General features: G+C 39.1%; 2 protein-coding genes across 2 annotated transcripts in view; both read left to right on the forward strand.

Moving 5' to 3' along the window:
- Positions 1-25583, forward strand: part of LOC144649770 (uncharacterized) — a 104131-nt gene that overhangs the window by 39189 nt on the left and 39359 nt on the right. The window lies entirely within an intron of this gene.
- LOC144649765 (uncharacterized) lies at positions 720-25061 on the forward strand. The gene is made up of 10 exons (XM_078509347.1): positions 720-1626; positions 6567-6781; positions 7574-7720; positions 10856-10973; positions 18059-18229; positions 19595-19698; positions 21507-21726; positions 22459-22635; positions 22993-23047; positions 23961-25061. The coding sequence occupies exons 1-10, from the start codon at positions 1575-1577 to the stop codon at positions 23968-23970; spliced, it is 1269 nt and encodes a 422-aa protein (XP_078365473.1). The 5' UTR covers positions 720-1574; the 3' UTR covers positions 23971-25061.

Genomic DNA, 25583 nt, shown 5'->3' on the forward strand with positions numbered 1-25583 from the left:
CGGGGATGCTCGTCGTCTCGCTTAGGGGTGTAAATTTCGGATTTTTGGTCTCGCTTAGGGTTTTCCGGGGAAAACCCCAATATTTTTAGCCATAATGGTCTCGTTTAGGGTTACACACGAAGAAATATACAAATATAAACTCCATTCTTAGTTTTTTGGTATCTTTTAGGGGTCAAGAAAAGCTTGAGCCACACCCAGATTGGTCTCTTTTAGGGGTTCTTTTGAAAATTTCCGACGAGCATCCCCGTCGGTTTCATGTGGGAGTCCCCCCCCGGGTTGTATTACCACCTGTGTTGCACCCCGGGGGGGTACTCCTTGAAATTTTTGGTGACCCAATTTCAGACCAAAAAATGTCATTTTCCACACCCGTTTTCAGACCTGGACTCAAAAATCCATACCCGTTTTCAGACCTGACCTTGAAGTGAACGCTGAACGGAAGTCAACGTAACAAGGATGAATAGGTAAAATTTAGCTGAAATGATATATTTTATCTATTTCTCTTTGTCTCTCACCAGTTACTCGCTCCGGTTGCTGGGAAGAAAAATAAGTTTATAAGCTTTCGTGAACGTTCCCCAGGTAACCATACCCAATTTCAGACCAAATTTTTCAAAATCTATACCCGTTTTCAGACCAAAACGGCTCAAAAACCATACCCTTTGGGGCGGCACATACCTATATACCTTATATAGGGGAGTACCCCCCCCCCCCCCCGGGTGTTGCACTTGTGGCAACATGTTTAGTGCTCGGGTGCACTTCTAAAAGACGTTCGCGTCCTAGCATTTTTTTCATTTTTTATTTATGTCTAATAAAACTGTTATTTAGAGTGGGATTTAGCGATTTAGAAATATACTTAGTTGCTGTTAGTTAACTGTTAAAACTAGCAACATGCGTTTGTTAATTTACCCGCGCAGCTGTTGTTTTGCGTGTGGGTTGTGTTTAGTTAGCAATATTGACCTTTAATTAATAAACATTGACATGCGTGATAAATTCATGTTCATTTGTCTGAAAAATAAGTAAAAGCTAGAGACGGCTAATTATGAATATAGATTCAAATCGTGCATGTCGAGAAAAGGTATAGCTTAAGCTCGCTAAGGTTTATACTTGAAAGTTCCGATCCGTCAGAATTGCGTAAATGACCGATGACAGTATTTCGTTTGGCTAGTTCCCCAAAGCAACTTTCTTTTCGATGTCATGTAAAAGGCTCATGCTACAAAATATATAAATTTGAGAAATTCGAGTGTTTTACTGATAAGGAACGAACGGCCGCAAAGTTATTCCAAATTCACTAAGACGTTTTATGTATCATTTTAAAAGAAGAAAGACAAACGATCCTTTGCAATGTTCTGCTTCACCTCTGACACTACTCACGATTTATCGTAGAAAGTCAGCGAATTTCAAGATAAAGTTACATAGTAACGGATAAACACAGAACGTAGAAACAACACGGAACTTTGAGACAGCAGCATAAATTAGAGCTCGAGGTCAAACTCGAGTTTCAGTTTTCATTAAAGACGCTAGCTGTTGCGTACATGATCAGTCGCCTTACTTCGTGACAATTTTCACTTGTGCCAAACATGTTTTCAGGACCGATAACTGTGCTTTTGTTGGTGGTTTTCGTCTCTCCAGGTTAGTGGCCTAGAGTTTTACTGTTTTCAGCTTTCCCTAGCGCTTCATGCAACTACATTTACGACTCTTGAAAATGGCAGTTGGGAAACGGAAGATTCGAACGAACCGTTGCTTTACATGTGATAAACCTTAACTAAAGCTTTCTTCGGCTTGTAAGGTTTGGATCTTAATGTGAAAGCCTCGCAATAGGTGGTAGGGAAAACACTTTCCTCCAGTGGTCCCCAATTTCAGTGCTTCCATGCAATGCTTTTTTGGCGACTTATCGAAAATGGCGGTTTAAACGGAAGAAAGACGAGTGTTAAATCATCGCCAGATTATGTTTTTAAAGTGTGTTATGGCTATCTCTTTACGCAACACTGTTTTCCTGAAGCTATCCTGAAATAGTGTGCGGATTTTATATATACAGGCTTTACTGTATATACAAAACAATCCTGGATTTAGTTGTGGGTGATGCTAGTTGAACGTGATGAGGCTAGACAACTTAGACCGAACGGCAAACAGTTTAAAACAAACATATCACTTTGTTCGCCTCAAAGGCGTTCGTAATTTATTATTAATTCAAGGAATCAACGCGTTTTTGATTCGTCTTTACATCTTTCGTTTCTCCTTAATGTTGCTTTGAGAGGGGAAACGTTTATTTTTGTCTAAAAACCCCTCCGACTAACATTGAAGCTTTGAAACAAGGAGGGGGGATGTGTTTCGCGGAAGCCAAAGACAAACTTCTTTCCATTTTCCACAATCAATTGGGTCCGCATTGCAATCGAATGAATGTGATCGTAACCCTTTTGAAATAGATTCTGCTGGCAAAATTAACGCCAAGTAAATACATTTTGGAAGGGGTAGCCGGTTATTATTGAAAGAATACCCTGTGCAGCGGCACATTCGCGTTTGGCAAAAGCAAGGATGTACTCCCCCGGTTCAAGAGTCACGCTACTATTTTCACCTTTTCGCTCCTTTTTCAGCAACCGATAATGTGGAAGTTAAATAGCGTGATTTCTCGCAGTACTTTTATTTTCTCTTTCTAGATTATACAATTAAAATAGATGGATTCGAAATCCGTTTGTTGAATATAAGTTTCGCTGTTTGTGTCCATGGCAACGATAGCTAAACATGTCACCAGTAAGAAGATGAGTCGGGCGAACGTCTGAATTTGATAGGTGTTATTCAGATTACTGCATTTCTTAAATAAACAGTGTAAGCGGCGGTCGTATGAGAAGATGAACTTGAAGTAATTTTATTAACTACATGTTGATGTCCAAGAAGAGAAATCCCGAAAAATCTTTGTCTTTTAAAGCGGCACGCTCTTGTTGAACTCAAATAAAGCGTTATCCCCCGTTCTCTAGGCAGTCTAGGTCTCTATCTTTTCGCGATGTATCGAAAATGAAAGTTCAAAGCGTCACTAGCTTTTGTTTTCTTTGTTCCTTGCTTAAAAACGAACTTCAGTTCTTTTGATCTTGTTTCCTTGTTAGTGTCCATGGCAACTGAGGTAAACTGTCGTATAATGTTGCGTCTGACTTTCACAGAATCGACAGATGAAAGCCGGAATCGCCGGCTGCGCTGAAATGGCAGGCATTCAAAAAGATGTCGCCGAGCCCGGTTTGCCAGGCTGGAGATTTGTTGTGATTGCCAGGCAAATTTCAACCCGGGTTAAAACTGAAAGATTCTCGTGGCCGCCATTTTATTGCAATGAAAACCATCACTGTGCATTCCAAAGTTCACTTTTTCGCCCGGGCTTAAAGTTGAATGCGATTACATGAGGTTTTTCAACCCATTTGCCCGGGCTGAGATTTTACAGCGCGGTTTCACAAACCGAAAATTTGCCATGTAAACGGTCCCAAAGTGACCTAATTACAATAACTTTCAAAAGAAAGGTGCCTCCAATTATTTTTATGTAGACGTGACATGCTTCAAAAAATCACAAAACCGAAATATCCGCATCGGCAACGTTATCTTACGTTAGCTAGTTAACATTTGAGAGAAAATAAAACGACATATTTTTAGAGAAACGGAAGATCACAACGAATCGAGTCAAAAACCTTAGCTACAGCTTTCGTCGACTTGGAACATTCGCAGGAAGCTTTAAGTGGAAACTTTTCCAAGTGCTCCTTAATTTAAGTTGCTAGTTGAACGTGATGAGAATAGGGTCAGAATAGCCAACCCAGATATTACGGCAAACAATTAAAAACAAACATGTCAGATCTTTCTTTGCTTCATTAATTTATTATGCTAGGAAGCCACGTGTTTTTTTTTTCGTCTCCAATATCCTTCGTTTCTCCTTAGTGCTGCTTTGAGAGCGAAACCGTTCTTTAAAGCTTCTAACCCCGCTCTGACTATAAATATCACAACCTAGGCCCAGGGGGGGGGGGGGGGGGCTGGGAAAGGGGTGGGGGCAAAAGACAAAATTGTTTTATTTATCCACGTACGAAAAGCAATTGTGATGCATTCTCATGAATATGACCCGAAATGCTTTTAATTCAGAATATAGTTTCTACTGGCAAAGTTAAAGGGGTTATGTCACACACTTTAGGCAATTTTGACACTGACCAATTGTTCATAGAATTAACTGAAATATCACAATATAATAACGACTTAAAACTGTAAAAGAACTCAAAAGAAACACAGAGAAGCCAAAAAGGGCAAAATTCCAGAAGATTAAAACGGATTGCGTTTGGGTAAACTTGAAAAACGTCGGCCCGACCTTTTTCAAGTTTATCTCAATTGGTATGAAAGTGTCATCTTCAATGCTCGAAAATCATCCTTGTTTGTTATGTGGACGTTATTTTGTCAATAAAAGACTTAAATTGCTCTGCTAGTTTAAAGTTTAGAGGCTCTTAATTAACGAACATAAATCAGTAGAATTACCTTAAATACCGTGACATAGCCCCTTTAACACCGTGTAAATAAATTTTGGCAGTGGCACCGGCAATGATTAAAAGCATACCCTATCAGGAACACATGCAGCGGCACATTCGCGTTCGGCTAAAGCAAGGATGTAATTTCCCCGGTTCAGGAGTCACACTAATCACCATCTTTTTTTTCTAATCACCATCTTCGTTTTCGGAGACCGAAAACGCCGTTTCAGTGTGGACGGTTGCCGATGCGTTTTCAAATTTACCCGGGTCAGTGTTGACGGGGTTTAAGTATCAGGCGATATTCCGCTCGATTTCGCAGGATAATTTTTAATTGCACCGAGGTTTTTGTTATATAGGGGTTCGTTAAATCGTGGTTCCACCGTAAAGCGGCATAATTACGTTTAATCTCAAATCAGGAGGTCTCTCAAAAGTCAATTTCTTTTGCGGTTGAATCGAAAATGAAATTTCAACATTTTATCTGGCCTTTCTTTTCTACTTTGTTCGCATTAAAACGAAATTCAGTACATTGAATTTCGCTTCCTTGTTAGTGTCCATGGCAACGGAAATAAAACATGCATGGTCGAATGTCTTAAAATGCTGCATCTGTCTTTTCGATATTTTAATCTACGGTTGACAAAATCGTCTGATATTTTGCTACGGCAGAATTTTACTGATATCAGCTCTCCTTCGCGCTTCATGCAACTGCTTTTTCGACTCTTAAAAATGGCGGTTAACGGAAGATCAGAACAAACCGAAGCTTTACATGTGATAAACTTTTACTATAGCTTTCCTCGACTTTTAAAGTTTGGATCTTAATGTAGAATCCCCGCATAATTTCGTTTTAATTCTTTTTTAAGTGAAGCACTGTACATAGGTCATTTTGATGAGTATTGAATAATAAATTTTTATACAGCTATTTCAATAAACGTTGTCGGTCAAAGCTAAAAGCTAAAAGGCAAGACCGTATGGCGTTCTGGGTATTCACTACAAATTTGCATATAAGCTTCATTAAGCATCATCGCACGTGGAGAATGCACCAGTTTGTTTTTCCTCTCAGGAGGCCTTTCTGTAGCTTTACTTTCACTGTCGCTTGGTTCTGAGTTTTGAAAATTCTCCTTAGATTCAGTGTGGCTAAAACCACCTTGTTTCACATGTCTGAAGAAATAGAAAACGTGCAAATTCGCGTTTGTTATGTCATTATATATTTTAGTATTCAGCACGTGCAGTTGCCCTCTTCTTCTACCCATACTGCCTTTCACTCTTGTCTTTAAGCTTTGATCCCGACAACGTTAATTGAAATAGCTGTATATGAAAATAATAATAATAATAATAACAACAACAACCACAACAACAACAACAACAACAACAACAACAATAATAATAATAATAATAATTTAAATTTTTTTAATAAAAGTACAATAACTTGAATTTCACATAATCACTGATTAAAAAATACAAACGTCGATAAAAAGATTAAAAAGCAGCTAGCATCCTTATAGTTAACAAAGTCAATAAAATGTGCTTTGTATAGGCGAGAAAAGCGTCTTAAAATCACTTTTAATGTGTTATAAAAGACTGGAATATAGAGTACAAACTTTTTTCCTCCAGATAGCCTGTGCTCTAAGTTTACACAAACGCAGTAATTGAGGTTGGTCTAAATATGGATAAATAAAAATCTCGCAACTCTTAAATGTCACCTTCTACAGTTTCAACGTCAATGTCAGTGTCCTTAATATTTCGTTGAGGTCTTCTTGTTGCCCTGAAGCCTCTAAGACAAATGAGTGCAGATCTCAATAATGCAAATGAAATTCGGCTTCTGATCCATGATATGGTTTTTGTATAATGCTCTCCTTTCTTGATGGCAATCAGCTCCACTAATCAACTATGGTACCTCAAGCATTCCTTTCCCATTCCACCAGTTGTGGTGAGGATCAAAGGTGTAAATATAATGTTCCATGCTCAATAATAATAATAATAATAATAATAATAATAATAATAATAATAATAATAATAATAATAATCATCATCATCATATTGGAATTGCTATTTCTTCCATGTCTGATTTTCCTTTTTTTTTCTTTTTTTTAGTTCAAGCATGGCATTTCCCTGACTTCAGATCTTACGACAATGGTAACTACAACATGTCTTGGAAGATCAATAGAACCTCGGACAGGTTATATTTTAAAGTGGAGGTGAAAGCTACGGGCTGGGTAGAATTTGGTCTTGCCAAAAATGTCACAACCAACATGACAGTTTACGATGTTGCCGTTGGAGGAGTGAATAATGGAACATGCTACTTGAAGGTAACACGTTTATGTGTGAGATTTATCGGTTTATTTGAGTGTGTCTTTAAGTACACACAAATACCTACAAGTTTATTTGTCACCTTCAATTTTTTATCTTACAAACTTGTACCTTCCCTAAAAAACAAATGGTAAATTTTCCAAAAAAGATAATTTGGTTTTCAGGAGTTCTTTAAGCTCGAAGCAAGTCTAGATCATTTATAAGAATGTATGGGCAGTCGTTCTCCTTCCTACTTGATTTTATCCCTCGAGTGTACATGCAAGGTCACACCCCAACTACCGTTCCAGGATTGGGGTGAGGGGGGGGGGGTGGGGGGTTGTTCCGCTGTTTACAAGACACTTTGCAACAATACTGCAAACCTTATTCGTAAACGATTCTGAGTACTTTTCTGAGTAGTTTTTTTGCCTGTTTAAGTTAGTTTATTTCATGCCTTGAAAAATACTTTGTCTTTTTTGACAAAATAAAATAGTTGTTGTTGTTGTGCAAGTAAAATGCCAAGGAAGCATCAAAAACCGTTTACAGACAACTTTCACATAAAAATTTCACCGAGGAATAAAAAACAGCTACTTAATGTCTTGGCATCCTAAAGTAAAATCAATTTCAAAAGTCTCAAAAAATCTCATAGGGGTTAGCATCCACAACCCCTCCCCAACTAGTATGTCAAAGGGTCAAGAATTTTGTGCGACAAAATTGTAAAATATAAGAGCAATTTTCATTTTCGTACAAACCAATTCATGTACCCCGAAAATCGAACTCGATAGCCTAATTTCAAATTCCAATTACTTTATAAGGATTATCTGACAGTTGGTCAGATGAAGCCACAGTTGGATCTTAAGCAGGACTGGATATTGATCGATTGCAGTGAGGTCAACAGTGTAACAAAGTTAGAGTTTTATCGCGCAAGAGACACCAGTGACAACAATGATACTGTGGTTGAGGTAACAATTTTAATCCTTCAAACTTTAACGTTATTTAGTGTCTTGTTTCTCTTTAGGAGCTCAGTTTTGAGGGTAACTTAATACAGGGGGTCTTATTAGAGTGAGGGCTAATTTCAAATCGTACATGTAATAGAAACAAAGTGACATGTTTCATGTTTTAGTGCTGTTTGATAACACAATTTACAAAACAGCAACAATAACAAGTAAATGTGGTAGAAGAATACCCTTATAGTCCGGCGGCTTAGCTCCTGAATTGTGCGATTTTTGATACAAGCATCAAACTTTGCAGGATTACAAGCATTCGCATACTAATCAATTCTTGATATAGTGCCAACGCCAATTTCCTATTTTCAGCTAGTAAACAGCAATGAAATTTTCAGCCGAGAGGCCCCCCTGCCCCTTCCCCACGAAGTATTTCTTCTTGTACTTTTATAAACCTTTTATTGTTGATTTTTATTCATAAATACAGATATGAATGCTTTCAATTAGGCTTACAATTGTGATTTTTTACCATCTGTTTGATACCAATAATTTAATAGGAAATTATTGCATGGGAAAAGATTTTTCGTTCCCCGCTCTCTGCTCCCTCGCGTCTTTCGTTTTGCGCTAGCGTCCAGGTCTCTCGCGATCGGTGAACCGTTCGCTAACAGAAGAAATAAATGGCACGCGATGCATGCAGAAGCGATGGCGTTTCACAAGGGGTCTTACATAATTTTGAGTAAAAACTTAAAGTAAATAAAAGTAGCTGACACCTTGTGTGTGAAAAAAACTGTTATCCAAGTGCAGCTTACATTTTTTAAACATAAGAAGCTTGTTAGTGATTGTATAGCTGTTATGAATTCACAGACCAAGGATGCAAATAATACATTTTCTTCGTAGATTTTCTCAATTGAACAACAGTAATATTTTATTTTATATTTTTATACTTTTTTTAGATTTCCCTATGTTGTCTCAACAAATATTGCGTTATACTGTAGTGTGATATCACGGATAAACGACATACGATACGCGCGAGCAAGCTTTTAAGCTGCAAGAAAGGTCAAACGGCCTCTTGCTCACAGTGTCCCTTTGTATTATAAGAATTAAAAATTTCTGTCAACTAAATCTAATAGACCCCATCATGTATAATTAGTCTCTTTTGTTTATACATTGTAGTGTTCCATTCTAACTGCACGGAAGTATTTTGCTTTTGTGTTTACGCGGCGATTTCTTGTTAAGTTAAACTTGATTTTCTGTTCGATCGGGCCAAACAGACAAACCGAACCGTTCGTTCGATGGCATAAAGCGATGTCACGCCATCGCTTAACAAAGGAAAATATAGGGCTGTGAACAGTCTAAATTACAGCATTTCATTCTAACTTTTGTACATGCGACTTGGTATTACTACCTGGCATAATAGTATTTGTCTATAAACCAGGACAAACAAATATTTCACGAAATTTCATTGATTTTAACCCTATCCAGACCGGGAGGGGCGGAAAGTGCCCGCGCTGACTTTGAACGCTTATTACTTTTTCAAGATTCAACCAAACGCTACCAAACTTTGCGAATTTATCTAAAATTTATCTGGAAATAATTTGGTAGGATAAGTTGTTGTGTCAGGAACTTGACGTCACCATGGCAACGGCATTTTGACAGGCATGTTTTCCCAATTTTGTAATTTTCGTGTTTCTATTAATGAAAAATAATTTTAATGCAATTTTTTTCATCCTTTTACGGTTTTTAAGCACAGTTTTATTGATTTTGAGTACTTTGCAGTAATTTTGGGCGGTTTTATGACGTTTTGGAAAAAATTCGAAATCCAAGATGGCGGATCCAAGATGGCGGCTGTTTTGACATTATGATGTAATTGTCACGTTATGTGACGTCATCTTCCCACGTGACGTATACCAAAAGATAGGTGTTTGGACATACTATATAGTCCCTAAGTTTCATTGTGATTGCTTAAATATTCTGGAAGTTACGGAGGTCTGAAAAGATCCAAAAAAGCCCGGTCTGAATAGGGTTAATAAATTAAGGTTTCCATGGAAACCGATGTTTTTCGGGCTTGGCACTATATCTGAAAAAATTTCTGTTGGTGACCACTTTCATTGTGCCAAGTTTCATGCTTGTATCAAAAAGTGCACAATTCAACTAAAATTTCGAGCTAAGCCGCCGGACTATTAAAAGCTCTTGTTTCTTTGTTCATAAAGTGTCATGATTTACAATATAGGGAAGGGAGGTGCACTTCATAGAGAGGGGGGAGGCTTAAGAGAGTGGGGCTTCAAAAAAAGGGGGGGGGTTAATTGAGCTTTTACGCTAGTTCTGTTTACTGACACTCATAACGGCCGACTACTATTTCCTTATTTTTTGTGAGAGCTTGGTAAAATGTTTGGAACGCCATTTTTAAATGTTGTTTGCGATGCAAAGGGAAGATCGGTAGTGTAGCAGGTTTTAGCTTTGCGCTTCAGAATATCAAAGATGAGTTGGCAGCAGGGTAGACAAACTTTCAATTCAATTATGGCGTGCGCTCGGGCTTGTCGCAGCACTGACAAAATAGACTAGAGAGTGTAGTGAAATATGTTACCGGTTTTCAAGTTGCACGAACCCCTCACAGAAATATCGGTGCTTTTTGTCTTCTGCTTACTTGCTGTTGAGACCGTTAGGACAAATATCTTTCTTCCGACAATGAAGGGAAGTCCATCGGCAATTCTCTCACATTACTTTGTCCTAGCACTCCTTAAATTTTTCCTTCCATTCTCTCTTCTTTCAGGTTGTCGACAGCTCACCAATTACATCCCGCTTTCTTTGCTATTGAGCATCCTTACTCAATAGAACACAATGCGAATATTGTTGTTCCATAGTTTGGGACATACAATTCTTTGTTAATCCCCTGACATTTTCCGCTGACTTTTTTTCTCGCTCTGATTACAGTAATGACGTTGCTGACACTGTTTTGCTCCAGTTTCTCTCAGAAAACAAAGAAGCCTTTTTGAGGTTAATAAAACAAGATAAACGGCTGACTTCCACTTTCGAGAAGAATCACTAACTGAGCTGCTGTGTTATAGAAGGAATGATCTAAGTCAGGGATAGCTGGTAAACAATAAATACATTGTGTCCACAATTATTTAATTATTTTGTGCATCGGTTCCACAGGAAGGGAATTCGATGTCTATAGTATGGGCCTATAATGATACAACTGATGTACTAGCAAATATGACGATCCCTCGGCAAACAGCCCGTGGTTATGACAACAAAACGGTACTATGGCCAGGTAAGATAGAAAAGCCTTTATTTGATAGTAATTTACATTGAGCATGTTCGGTGGATTGGTTGTTGTGTATCTGTACATCATGATTATCACCCACTCTGTTTCAAATTAATACAGTTGGGGAACAAGTGCCAGTTGATGGCGACATCACCTCTCCGAGAAGTGATTGAGCCCGTAGTTTTCGGACCAGAAGTTGCTAAGCAACGTGACGTATTTATACGCGTGACGGCTTTCGGAGCACTCATGAGCGCTCGCGCTAGTTTTTGATTGGATGACATAATTCGGAGACTCTTTGAGTGCTTCAACGAAGAATTGCCAAAACTGGCACTTATTCCCCGACTGAATAATGCTGGGAATGTTATGTGGCACCGGCAATGATTAAAAGCATACGCCATCCAGCGGCAAATTTGCGTTTGGCAAAAGCAAGGATGTACTCCCTCGGTTCAGGAGTCACGCTATAGCTAATCTCCAACATTTTTGCTTCGTTTCAGTAACCGATAATATGAAAGATTAACGGCTTGTTATTTCGCAGTTTCACTTTCTGTTACTCGATCATAAAAAGGAATATGGATTCATTCCAAATCCGCCAGATAATTAGAAGTTTCCGCTTGCTTGTGTCCATGGCAACGAAAGCAAAATTTGACACCAGTAAGCAGGTGGCTCAGGCGTGTGTATGAATTTATAGATATACGTATGATCCGAATTGCTGCACCTTTTAAATAAACAGCTTCCTGTGCTGTATCTGAGCGGCGGGCATTTAAAAAGATGTGGTTGAAGTAATACCATTAATTTTTATACCATGCCAAAGAAAATACAGCCAATCAGAATTCAGGAAAGCCGTTGTATATTTAACAATTATTCCACGAGCGCGTGTTGGATATTTAACAATTATTCCACCAGCGCGCGTTGGATATGAGATGGTACATAGCCAACTCTGCGCTACGCGCCTCGTTGGCTATAACTATCTCATATCTAACAAGCGCGAGTGGAATAATTGTTTTATTGAAAACGCCCAAAGAATTGCAATATTTGAGCTCCCCAGCTGTTTTTTTTTTTTTTTTTGACGCGTATCGGCTACTTTTTTTGTGGTCAATGGTATATCTACTATTTATCGGACGAGCCCAAGTATATGGGGATGTCTTCTCTTAATTACAGGTCTCATCCTCCGACCGGAGCTTGCCGCTTGCGAATGTCAAAACGAGACCCCAAAAGATTGGCAATATATTTTCGCTGTAAAGACGTTTCGTTACATCGGGGTTCTTTTCCATGTATTTTACTATTACTGGGGCGAATAATATTGTTCTTTGTACCGAGGACTTTGTTGTATAGAGGTTCGTTAAATCGAGGTTAGGTCCTACGGGGGGGGCATGTTTACACTTAATCTCAAATCAGGAAACCTCCCTTAGGGCTTTCCACAAGTTGCTCCAGATTTCCCAAAAAGTTGCCCGTAATTTCTCAAAAAGTTGCTCAAAAGTTGCTCCAAAAATCCAAAAAAGTTGCTTCTGATAATAAAAGTTGCTCGAAAGTTGCTCCAAAAAATCCAAAACGCTGCTTCTAATCAAGATAATTTCTCTAAATATATGCTAATTTCCTTTTGAGGGTAAGATTTCTAAGCAGTTTTATGCAATTTTACAGCAAAAGAAGTGTCTTAATAACATATTAAGGGGAAAATTTGTTAAATAACAAGGATTTCTTGAATCGAGAAAAATCGTGAAGATATCGATGACGTCATGTTTGCTGACGAGTTTTGTAATGTTTTAATGCAGAAAGAGCAGAAAGTTGAAACGTCTTCAGATGTTCCTCGGAATTCTTCGGCAAACTTCGTAAATCTTCGGAAACGTTCGTATTGCCTTTGAACAACACTCGGATAACCTTCGGAGATCTTCGGTCTGGAAATTGCCCAAAAATGCAACAAGTTGCTCGAGAGGAAAAAAGTTGCTCGAATCCTGAAAAGTTGCCAAAAAGTTGTGGAAAGCCCTAACCTCCCTCGAGTTAAGGGACAAGAAGCCTTTGCTAGAAAAACGTTCAAGACGTATACAGTGGCATCGTCCCGATAACAAAAAATATGTGAGAAAAAAATTGTTCAAACAAAGTAAATTTAACGTTCTGACCAGTCAGTCACTGTTCATCTGCAGAATAAGGTTCACGGTCGTGTGAATCGAAGACCAAGTCGTGGCAAACAGTTGTTTATTTGGCCGCATTGGTACATACCCCTCCCCAGAGGAATGTGCAGGATTAGAGGCCGTATGAACTTTCACATGTGAAAGTTCATACCCCAGTCTTATAGTCAAACCGGATGTTCTTTTGTTGGGGACTTTGCAATGTTGCGGCGCAATGTTCCAATATTGATTGACAGTTTGCTCGTCACATCTTGCAACTTTCAATTCAAATTTGCTTGACAATAATTTCCAACAATATTTCTCAGTTGCATGTCTGAAACCCGTGGGGGGGGGGGGGGGGGTACTTGACTTATGTTTAGGTAAAGGGGCTCCGCTGGGGGTTTGAAACCCTGACCCTGGTTAGGACAATAAAAAGACCCTTTTCAATACGATTGCAGTTATAATATATGGCTCATTGTCACTTGCGTCCCGCACGCGATTTTCGACGACATGATGCTCTTTATTGTAGTGAAAGTGAAAACAATCTAAATACTCGACGACAGTCTTCCAGCCATACCCTGCCATACCCCCCCCCCCCGGAGGGGGAGTCTGGAAATCCATATCGGCAGTGTAATTTCTTTGAGTACAAAGCGTCGATGGAAACCATTTAAGGGCCTGGCCTGCCCATTAAGAATTTAATTATAAAATCATTCTTATAGGTTCTTAAAATCAATCAGTTTGGAGATGGAGAGAGAGAGAGAGAGAGAGAGAGAGAGAGAGAGAGGGAGAGAGAGAGAGAGAGAGAGAGCCAGAAGAAAGGGAACTTTTGTAACGTAAAAAGGGAACTTTTGTAACGAAAAAAGGGAACTTTTGTAACGTAGGGAACTTTTGTAACGTGCTTAGGGAACTTTTGTAACGTGTGTAGGGAACTTTTGTAACGATGGGGAACTTTTGTAACGTGAATTAGGGCACTTTGGTAACGACTACAAAAAACCTTTTCTACGATGAAAGATAACTGACTTCACAATTGTAACTACTAACAGGGGTTTATAGGTAGTATTATAGCAGAAACAAACACGTTTGACTTCTGTTTTTCGCTAACTATTCTTTGTATACTTTTTCAGATTCCATCGTTTGGGAGGGATGATTCCCACGAAGAAAAAGACGCAATTTTATTTCGTTAACACAACCGAAACGTACAAAACTTTATTAATAATTTACATCTTACTTGATCAAAAAAGAGATATAGTATAAACGTAGTAAATAATAACAGTGGTTTGCACTTTGACAATTGAGTTTTTCATTGAATAATACCAAGCACTTTCAGTTACCTGCTATTTCGAAAGAAAAGTTCAAGTGCCTGTTGTCCATGGAATGGTAACAAATTAAACTGAAACGTTAACAAAATTTAAACGTACTAACGCAATTTTGAGCTAAGCTCTTGTAATAACGCTAACAACTACAAACAGTTGTTTCACCCACTTATAAAACCGCTGCCAAAATTTGGCACACATCCCTTTTATACTATCTTTCATCTGAAATTTTAACTGATTAAATTTTGATGGTAAGAGTTGAAACCAAGAGTCTGGTAACGACGGTGGACCCCCCGGGGGGAACCCAAAAACGTTTTATACGGGGAGGCTCCGCCCCAAGCTCTTACCCCTTACCCTTTTATATACCATTTTGACAGAAATTGCACCCCTTTCGTATACCTTTTACTGAAAAAGGTACCCCTTTCATATACCCAAAAGACGTGACATAGCCCTAGAACAGGACGTTTTCTTGTCATTTTTATGAAGCGCTTAATAAATTAAAATAATACAGTCATAAAGTGGGTCTGTTCGAAATATTTTAATTACAGGCCTTTTAAAAAACCTAAATGACGGATTTTCATACCCTTTCATATACCTAAACTTGTGAAATCCCTACCCTTTTATATACCTGAAGCCTGAAAAAGGTACCCCTTTCGGGCGGAGCCTCCCCGTATAGGCCGTTATATGGAGTATCCCCCCCGGGGTGGACCCGCGTAATTACCATAGCCTTCTGCCTATTTGAACTCTTTAGAGCCTTTCCCCGTTACTAAAAACGGCTCCAGCTGAACAATATTTAGCTGGTAAACTGAAAACATCTGAACGACAGAAAAATATAAACGCGTTAAGTAACGAAAAGGTTAACTTGACCTTATGACAAAAAGGCAACTAAATGCAGCCCCTCACCTTAATTTCTTCCCGTCATTAATTTCTAAAACTTCACAGCAAGTTTAGAATGCTTGCTCATAAGGGCAAAAAATCTCAGCAAAGGTCACTGCTCCGAATTTGATTACGTTTTTCACCGAGTAAAAAAAGACGTGAAAACTACAATAAGGGTTTATCAGCGAACAGAACTTATAGCCTTTTCGCATGATCTTTTTCACATAGTTTGCAACAAAGTTTTGCAATGTTTTGAGCCCTACAATGGGACTAGTGAACCCGCGACCAAGTTAAAATCCACTGCAGTTTTGCCCTACTTCAAAGGTCTTTCCGAACAACTTCGCCGCTGCCTACAACAACAAGGCGTGCGTGCTGTTTTCAAGTCGGAAACCACACTACGATCACACCTAGTACGGCCGAAAGACGCTGTTGATTCCACTAAACAAGATGGCGTTGTTTACATCGGCGAGACGGGAAGACCTATGCAAGACAGGATCAAAGAGCACGACCGGGACATCCGACTTGCCCGTACCCAGACCTCCGCCGTTGCAGAACACACCAACAACACCGGACACTACCCGCTTTGGAATGAGGTAAAGTTTATTGATCGTGACCCACACTGGTACAAACGCAGGGTCAAAGAGGCAATTCACATAAGACTTCACCCTAATAATATCAACAGGGATAATGGAATTGAAATTCCTGAGGCATGGATGCCCACGATCAAGAAACACAACAACAGGAGAACTGTACGACAGCGGACCGCTGAGGGAACAACAGCACACAGAAACAGCGAGGATTGAAATGCACCAATCACAGCTGTAGAAAACCAACCAATCACAGCGCGGCAGCGTGTATAAGTTCACGCACAACCAGTCGACCTTATCGCCTGATGAAGACTAGCAAGGTGCAGTCGAAACGTCGCGTTCTCCATGCACACGTGACTACGTCGTGAGACAAACGAAAAACACTTAATTATTGTACTCTACCACGATGAATAACCACAAGAATTTTTTACGATATATTATAGGCATACTATCTATGCCTGTTCAAGATAAACTCAGAATGCTACAAAATACTCAATGAAGCATCAAACAAAGACACTGCCATGTACCACTGTAACGGGTCAAGATTTGCAAAATACTACCAAGGGTTTAAAAATCAGTTTTCCTTTTTTAGGCTTAATACTATTCTACTAAAAAGATAACGTATTTATTTCGTAATTTTTGTATCTTTTCAATAATGAGTACCTGCAATGCCTTACGTTAGCCACGCACCTAAAACTTTAGGGTCTAGGTAGGGTGTGGGTATCAGAGATAACGCCCTCTTTAAAACAGCTATAGCTATGTTTGTATATTTTTTTACCAAGTGCAGATCTCTGCCTCACTCAGCAGGAAATGTCATGCTAAATGAAGGAAACTTATAATAAATCGTCATTATGTATATGGATACAATACATGTAGCACCGAATATTAGATCTTGGTAGCTAGGACATCCCAAGGCTTTGTGCGGTAGATCAGCCAACTTAATTGTTTTCTTTTTTCCTTGTTTTGCGCCGGGTTTTTCAACTTTATCAGCGGTATGACTTTCAGTGTTTGAAATAACCTTTCTTCTTTACAGTTCTGTGTTTCTATTTCCCAACACAAGCTCTTCTGGAATAATTATTGTGTAGTTGGTTTGTTAGTCCTCTTATATTCTACAGAGTGCTTTTCAGGGCCTCGGTATGCGCAATTGTTAGGTGCGTAGTTTTTAAAATATATCTACGCTGTGTGATGCGTGTTGCAAGGAGCAAGTTGCTTATGTTATAAATTATGTCAAGATGTATTTGCATCACTGATATTTGCCCATGAAGTAACTCAAACTGTCATTTTTTGCGTCCATAGAGACTTAACCACATTACCGCTCAATTACGCGGGTGTTCAAAAACCCTTTTCGTGGCCCTAACTCCCTTTCCTTGAAAGGGAAAAATATGAAATTTGGGTCACTTGTTGCTCTCGTGATGGTGTTTAATTTGATTATAATATTGTGTCCTATCTCTCAAAAAAATATGCCGATAATGACATTCGGAACATCTAGCAAATAGGGAGCTTTCGTAACGTTGCCGCTTTTAAGACATAGGTAACTTCAAATCTTTATAAAAAATAAAGGACTGCGTCGTTTCCTTTGATTTTTCTCTGGTATATTGCCTAAGCATAACTTAATATTGTGCTAAAGTTTGAGTAAATTTGGTTGAATAGCTTTTATGAAATAAAGTTTTCAAAGTCACTAAACACGAAATGAGCTTTTTCCGAACCGTGATTCTGTTCATTGGCATGAAGAGTCAAACGGTTACACGGCAGAATTTTTCTGGGCGTCATAACTCACATTTAAATTAATGTGGTAATCGAGAGAATGGTGTGGGACATAAATGGTAAGCCAATAGCTACATTTCGGCCAAGAAATTAGATTAAAAGCTTTTAACAGGATGCTTACCACGAAAAAGGGCACATTTGTAACCTCTAAGCTACATATTAGTATCTTATTCAGTGATGTTGAAGTGGTATATGCTGACCACTTGTATGCATTGGAATTACATGTTAAAGGTTATTTCAGCCTTTGAATGGCTTCGCTGCGTGCAGAATTGTTCGAGCTATCATAAATAGAGAATGGCGTTACAAAAGTGCCTTACTTTTCTTCTAGAGAGAGAGAGAGAGAGAGAGAGAGGGGGGGGGGGGGGGTAAAGGATCTTTGGAGTGTCTATATTCCTCATTTCCGTTTTTAATTATTTTTATTTGATGAGGTGGTGTTGTTTTAATCACAGATGCTTTAGCCACCACCGCAATCACTCCCACAGTAAAGACCAACGCAACCAATTCCTCAGTATCAACCACACAGTCAACTACCCCTCCCGGACCCCCTCCAACAACCGAACCAAGAACCGAACCAAGAACCGAACCAACAGTGAAACCAAGTACAAGCCCTTCTGAAAAAAGTAAGTAACAGTTTTGGGTCAATATCATCAGCTGCAGAAGCACGAGCCTAGCTAAACTGAGATTAATTTGTCGTGAAGCCAGACACATTTTTTATGACCTTAGCCAACTGGTATCTTTTAATCAATTCGAGTAAAGCTTCAAGGTTCAAAAAATCTTTCCTCAACATCGAATGCAAAGGTACTATCACACTCAGAACGTTCTGGGTGCAAATCACGAAGGATTGCAACATTGTGATTTGTTTTTTCAAAGCGTAGTTTAAATTGATTCTATCAACAGTCTGCAGATCATCAATTAGTTGTATAACTGTAACCGTTAAGTTATTATTTTAAGATTTAAAAACTTAATCTTTTAAATTATGTGGGAACTTTGTAGAAAGCTGCAAGAGAATGGTAAAGGGTAACTTCGTGATCCGTGATTCGACATTTTCTGGCGTGAAACGTGGTATGTCTGTTCAGTTCGTCGCGAATCCTGACTCTTTAACCGTCGTGATCCCGCGGGATCGGATGAACCATTTTAATTATCTGTGTGAGAGAAATCAAGTTATTCTGTACCCACTACCTGTGATTACCGTAAAGATGGTGAACTGAGTTTAAAATAACGCGAATAAACTTTATGATTCCGTGAAACGTGATCTGGAAATATACATTACCACCCTCTTGCAGGTGTTCACTGCTGAATGTATCGCCTTTAATTTAATTTATAACCTAGTACAGTCTTGTTCTGGACGGGGTCCCCTTTTCTTCAATTAAAATGTGGCTCGATCAGGATTTTCTTGAATAGAACACGCCCAAAAGTCGAATTCTTTCCATGCTGGTGGCCAGTCGCTTGTTGCAGCCCCTATCCTCTGGCATCCAGCATGTTGGTAAATAGAGTGGTTTACAATTGATTATCGAAAGTAATCTGCAGTTGCTTTGGTTTTGTTTCACTATGCACTGTGATTGGTCAAAAAAAAACGCGCCACTTACTCATGCAATGAGATGCAAAACCAAAACCACGACCAGGACAAGAGTGTTTTTTCCCGCCCTTGGCGCCCGGCGTTTTAATGTTTTCATTGGTTCCTTGTGTTCAGTTACATTTGTTGTGATTGGCTATTGTATGTAACTGCTTGGTTTTCGTTTACGATAATCCATTGAAAACCACTTTAAGTGAATGCAAATGCCTGGGAAGCATGTTCCTACAGATTTGGGATGAAGCGATACAAACAACTCAGCGTTGATGAGATGTTGTCTCCCAAGCTTATAATGACAGTTTTGCTTTCTGTGAATCAGGAAAATGTTCTGTATTTCATTTTTTTTATTGTGTATTCAATGCTTGGCATTGATTTAGACAGCTGTTTTACATTCCTTTTGTTTATTCTTGCTTAGCATGCGCCGAGCTTGGCGTTAAAGTCAACACTACATGGGACGAAAAATATAAGAACAAATCATCAAACGAATACAAGCAGGCTACGAAAGCGTTTTCGGTTGCGGTAAGTGAATTTATCCTGCTTACGTTAGAGGTCCTTTGCAGCTGTCTTCTTTTAAGGGCTGGCTATGATGTAATAAATACCAGAAATGTAGAGAGCATGGTGAAATTAGCGAGATGGTCAAGTTCGTTACCTGGAGAACTCGAGCTTTCTATTATAATAAGTGTCAAAAGGCATCGAGATTTCTGCAAAACAAGAATTGTATGAGCTGAGTTGAGTGCGTAGCAGTCGTTTTGTTTCCGAAAGCGCGGAAGGCACACAACTGCAAAGAGAGTTAAGAGTTAAGAGTTAAGAGTTAAGGCGCGAACGGATAAAAAAATAGGTCATCCTCGCCTGATCATGATTCGCGGTTCATTTTTCGCGCTTCAAAAACAAGCGATTGCTACGCAGGTTATCTATGAACATGTAGTAACTCTCCTGCCTCTACATTAAACACGGACGACGAAAAACGGCAGGCCCCGTACCCGGCTTCCATCCCGGCTCCTTGTTGGCTTGAATGTTGGATGAAGGAGGTAATTATAGTCTCTAAACAGAAGGACGTGCGTGAAATTTTCACTTTATATAAATCGGTTTATTTGTACAGAATGAACATCCTTGATGCGAAATAAACCACCAAAAATAGGGAAGCTATCTTGAATAGCACAGCGGTGAAAACCTTGGGGACATGCACGTTTGTGAAGCAAACGGCCGCACCAATTACCGCCAGGATTACCACCAATTTCATTGTAATGCGTCTCTGCAAAGTGATCATGATCTTCAGCAATCATTATTAGTGGGGCTGAAAAAAGGTCGTGAATCTACGCGCGCCACCGATGTGTAGAATGGGACCGAATTTTCGCCCATTCTCGTCCTCATAGCCCTTTCGTTTCTCTTAGCAGGCTAGGCCTTGGCACGAGAAAACGAAGGGCTCTGGGGACATAGGAGTTTTGAATTAATTCAATTTTTTTCGATTGGCTGTTTGGAACAAAGAATTCCTAAAACGGAAGTCAAAAACGTAACGACTGTCACATACATTCTTTTGAAACATCGTGACGGTCTACCGATCGTTTTTTCGACGCTTTATTTAACGACGATGGTGACGTAATCAGCGAGCTGTTAATTATACGCGACAAGGCGATGAATTCACAGTCACTCTCTTCCGCAAAGGCTCCTTCAGCGGGGGAAGGCGAAAAACACGAAAAATTTTACAGATGAAAGTAGGCAGGGAAGTAGAAGAAAGTGGGTGGAGCAGCGACATAAAAATTCTGGCCTATTCCACAGTTCGGTGGCGTGCGTAGTATACGAGGAATATTTTGTTTAGGGTGCGCTAGCTGATTTTTGATGACTTGTCTTTGAGGGAAATTATTTACTGAGACGTTTTCCCGCGCTTTTTATCCGATCTAATGCACTTATCAGCGGGCAGACCCCGGGGAACCCCTGGGCATTTGCACAACGAGGTTTACAAATCCCCCCCCCCCCCCCCCCCCCTACACAAAAGAAAGATTTTTTAACAAAAAGCTACAAACGTCCCTCTCCTGGGTGGTAAAGAAGTGTGCTCTGCCAAGTCAAAAAGTGCATTATTTCAAAAGACTTTTCTATTGTCCATTTGCCATAATTATACCTATAGATATAAATAAAGAACAGGGAAGCTGTTACCTACATACAAGGTAAGGGCCCCTTCTCCCGCTTAATGTACTGGACGGGCTCGAATTAAATTTTGGGTTCTTTGACCCAAAGTCGGTCAAACACACCAGCTAACTTCAAGGCCAACCGCAACTGAGTGCATGTAGCAGGCATGAAATCCTTACATTGTAATTTGTTCGTGCTTACAGCTGACTTTGTTGTACACTGGAAAACACGACCATGTGTTGGTATCAGAGGTAACGTTTACAGAGAAAGACAAGCTGTTGTTCGCGAAAGGGAAATTATGCTTGGTTTTTAATGATGATGATGATGACTTTATTGAAGACGTGTTTAAAGAGAAAGTGGAAACTGGCAAGCTCAGTGAAAATTTTACAGTCATAAAATGCAGTTCTGAATTTGAGGCTGTAGGTGAGTAAACACTTAATTGATTTATATATTTGCAATTCCACCCGGCCACCGCGCAGGCTGGTTTTCATAGGAATAATTAATGAGATCACGAGAGTTTGGTAGTCGAGTAAAGTTCTATAGCATAATAACACCCCAAAAGTTTTAGTGCCTTGTTGGAGCGATTTTCGATGGAGTGTCGTAAAACTAAAACCAAAGTAATTAATCACTCTGGCCAATCACAAAGGACACCGAAATCCAGAATGAGAACCAATCAAAACTCGAAGCAAATATATGTAGCCGGCACAAAGCGCGTGAAAACGTGCGCAAGCGAGTCACGATTGGTTTTGGTTTTACTTCTGAATGGTTGAGAAAAAGGCGCGAGTTTTTTAAACCAATTACTAAGCGTAGTAATGCAATACAAAGCAAATGCGAATTGCTTTCGACACAAGTGAAAATCGCCTTATTGGTCACAATTCGACACTTGCATTGGTATACTCTGCCAGGCATTTCTGGATCGAACCCGTGAGATTCCCATCATCGGAGTGGCATGCTCAACTGACTTTTTTACGAGACATTCAAACAAAAATGTAAATGGACATGTATACAAACTACAATCTGTAATTTCAATCAACAAGCTTTGCTACAGCAATTGATAACCAAGTCTGTAGATATACAAATCAAGTCAGTTTTCGTAGTCGTTGATTGCTCACCATTATCTAGAACTGAAGAAATTTCGTGATGTTATTTCTGCAGGGGTTTCCTTTAATTGGGAAGCAAAAAAGGGTGAATGCACGAAAAAGTGCGAGGGAGCCGGTGGACCGTTTGATATCGTGGGAACATGTAAGGTGAAGACTGAGGGTTTGAGCTGCAAGGGGTTGAAGACGACAAAGAAATCGGACGACTGTCCTGAGTATTGTCATTCAAGTTCTGGTAAGATGTAGTTCTATAAACTATTTATAAAGTGTTGGCCATGTGATTAGAAGAGCGCTTTGATCGGTCGTGGTTTTGCCTTGCGCTGCGTAAATCCCCCCGGGGGAGGAGAGGGGGAGGGAGGAAAGGGTGGGTGCTCGCACATGGGTTATATAAGTATGTGTCGCAAGACACGGTATGGTTTTGAGGCTCTCAGACCTTACAAAAACGGTATCCTTTTTACCCCTTTTAGCATTATATTGTGATATTTAGTATAATAAGGTTCCTTTAAATTGTGTTAAACTTTTCATGCTACAGAAAGAAATAAAAACGACTTCTTTACACAGTCACTTAATTTTTGGTTCTCTTTATTTTCAGTGGCCATCACATTCCCCTCCCTCATCTTGGCAATAGGGATCCTCCTTTCATTCAGGTAAATACATATAAACCAAAATGAAAAAAAAAATCGCAAAATTTAAGTCGCTCGATAAAAATGTTCTCGCGAAAATTTAGGCCGCGAAATTTAATACCTCGCTGTGTCCTTTGTAGTCGTCGTGCATTTTTGGTACCGTGTTTATGCTTTTCAGATCTTTCTCCAAATCATACGACAGAGAGAACTCGGAGACGTATGGTGATTTTCTAGTGCTTTTTTCGCAAACGAACATGCCAACCTGTCACAATTTTTGTTTATTTTTAGCCTAGCTATAGTTCAATATCATTATAAATATTTCTATGTAAAATTCCAAATATATAGCGCTGTTTTTGAAACTATAATATTATAATAATAACCGAAAGCTAAACCACTAAGTCATACTACGTTATTGTTACTTATTTTCGGAGGAACTTAATTTCGCAAAAATAAATTAAATAAAGAGGCTTATTTCGCGAGACTTCAATTTTGCGATTTGGCAGTGTAATCGTATTACAAGGAACTAAGTTTCGAGAAAAGTTTCCAAATGCTATCCGCATTAACAGACACGTAGTTTCAAAAACAGCGCTATAGATTTGGAATTTTACATAGAAATATTTATACTGATATTGAACTATAGCGAGGCTAAAAGTAAATTTCACGCCAACCTCGTACCGAGCCTTCTATTCAACTTATCAGCAACAGGAAGCAGCGAGGGCTCTAGAAACGTAACTGGACTGAAATCGTCAAGGAATGCTTTTTAGAGAGAGTTGAGCCGGACAACACAGCTTCTTATTTATAAAACTCAGCAAACTTGACAAAGATTTTTACCTAGAGAACGTAATTTGTCTACATTTATCGACACTGTTTTACCAAGTGCAAGTTATTTAAAATGAAAACTAACACTACCTGACCATTTTTTTTATTTCACTTTCAGCTTTCAGTAAGTGCTGCGGCTGAGGGACTTGGTTTTTTCAGAGACTATCGAAAGAACTCCGTGACATTTCATGTGTTCAGCCTAGACCCTAAATACTTGCCCTCAAAGGGGCTTTGTCGTGGATTTTCCCAGATTTTTGAAGAGCCCAAATTTATATTTGTGTCGTAGGAAACCTAAAAATAATGGTTCATTTCTATTAAAAATTGCTATATTAGAGCACCGAAACTGTTGAAAACCGTCTTTGGCTGCGGATGGAAATGGATTGCTATTTGAAAAGTTAAAGCTTAACTTTTCACAGTTGTTTACTCGCGTCCTCAGAAACATCGATATTTTTAGCCGTAGGCAGCCTGATTTCTATCCTCAAATTTTGATTTCTTTAAATGTTCAAAATAATGTTTTCATGGGTTAAGTTGCTTACCACTAATTTCTGAACTGTTATAAGACAAAAAATCTGCGAAATTCCCGTGACGTAGTCCCTTGAATGGCTTTGTATAATTGATTTTTAGTTCTCAAACTCTTTTTTTTTGTGAGGAATTTATAATAGACTCCTGCATTTGTAGCGGGTTTAATAGTTTTACTTTGAGACTAGTTTGAATGTAAAATATATGACTACGCAGCGTGAGATACTTTTCCCTTGATAAGGTAGAATTGTAATTTACTGCAGCTGTAGTAAGAAAACGTACAGATCAGCAGATCTCATAGTGTCAGAGTGTATCGCTGTTGCTGTATAAACCACGAGTATTCCCTATAGGCTACTCTCCAGTCCCCACTTTTCCTCGCGCGAAACCGGTGGCAATGGCCGCCTGAAAACCGACGAAAATTTCCCTCATCTTATCATCAATAGGCCATCGCCTCTGTATCAAAACGAGTCTACGTGCGAAACCATTCATATGAAAATCAGTTTCATCTGTATAAAAATTGCCTATGGCCTATTCCTCTATGAGAGGAAGTAAAGACTATTCGTTTTCCACGGGTAAATGTAGAATTTTGATCAGATTTGCAGTTGGAGATATTTCTCTTTCAGAGTGCGTGCATTGTAAGTAAAGCCAAATAAGCTATAAAGTGTAAGTAGTTGACTAATAAAAGAAAGGTTTTATTCAATACAGACAACTTACTTGATCGAGTTGATGAAACACGAAGGCGGGGAGGGTGGAGAAAGGGGAAGCGACCAAGAATCGAAGCGAAACTCAAGTTAGGTCTGGCGAGTCCTCCTCCTTAAGGAGGCTCGATGTAGTTATTTTTAGCCCTAGGGTGGTCGTTTTGAAAATGAAAATGGTCTAGGAAGCCAATCTTCGATTTTTTGCCAAAATACACCATAATGATAAAATATGACCAAAGTTTAATTTTTACTAGTCGCTCAGTCACAAATGTTACCATAGCAACGATTGTTGTTCTCTTTTGTTTTTAAAGTGTATATGACATGAAAAATATTTCCTGCTTATTTGAAAGGCCTTTCAAAATTCAGTAGAATGGCGTTTTTATTTTTGAAATATCTTTTTTTTGTTTCAGAGATATTGACGTTTTTGTATTATGCAAATTAGATCAGTGATGACGTCATACGATTTTACTCTAACAAATGGTAAAATACTGAATAAACAATATCTCTAAAACTATTAAAGCAGT

Source organism: Oculina patagonica, chromosome 4 (assembly GCF_052425735.1).
Source record: "Oculina patagonica isolate OP01 chromosome 4, crgOcupat, whole genome shotgun sequence".
Classification (NCBI taxonomy): domain Eukaryota; kingdom Metazoa; phylum Cnidaria; class Anthozoa; order Scleractinia; family Oculinidae; genus Oculina; species Oculina patagonica.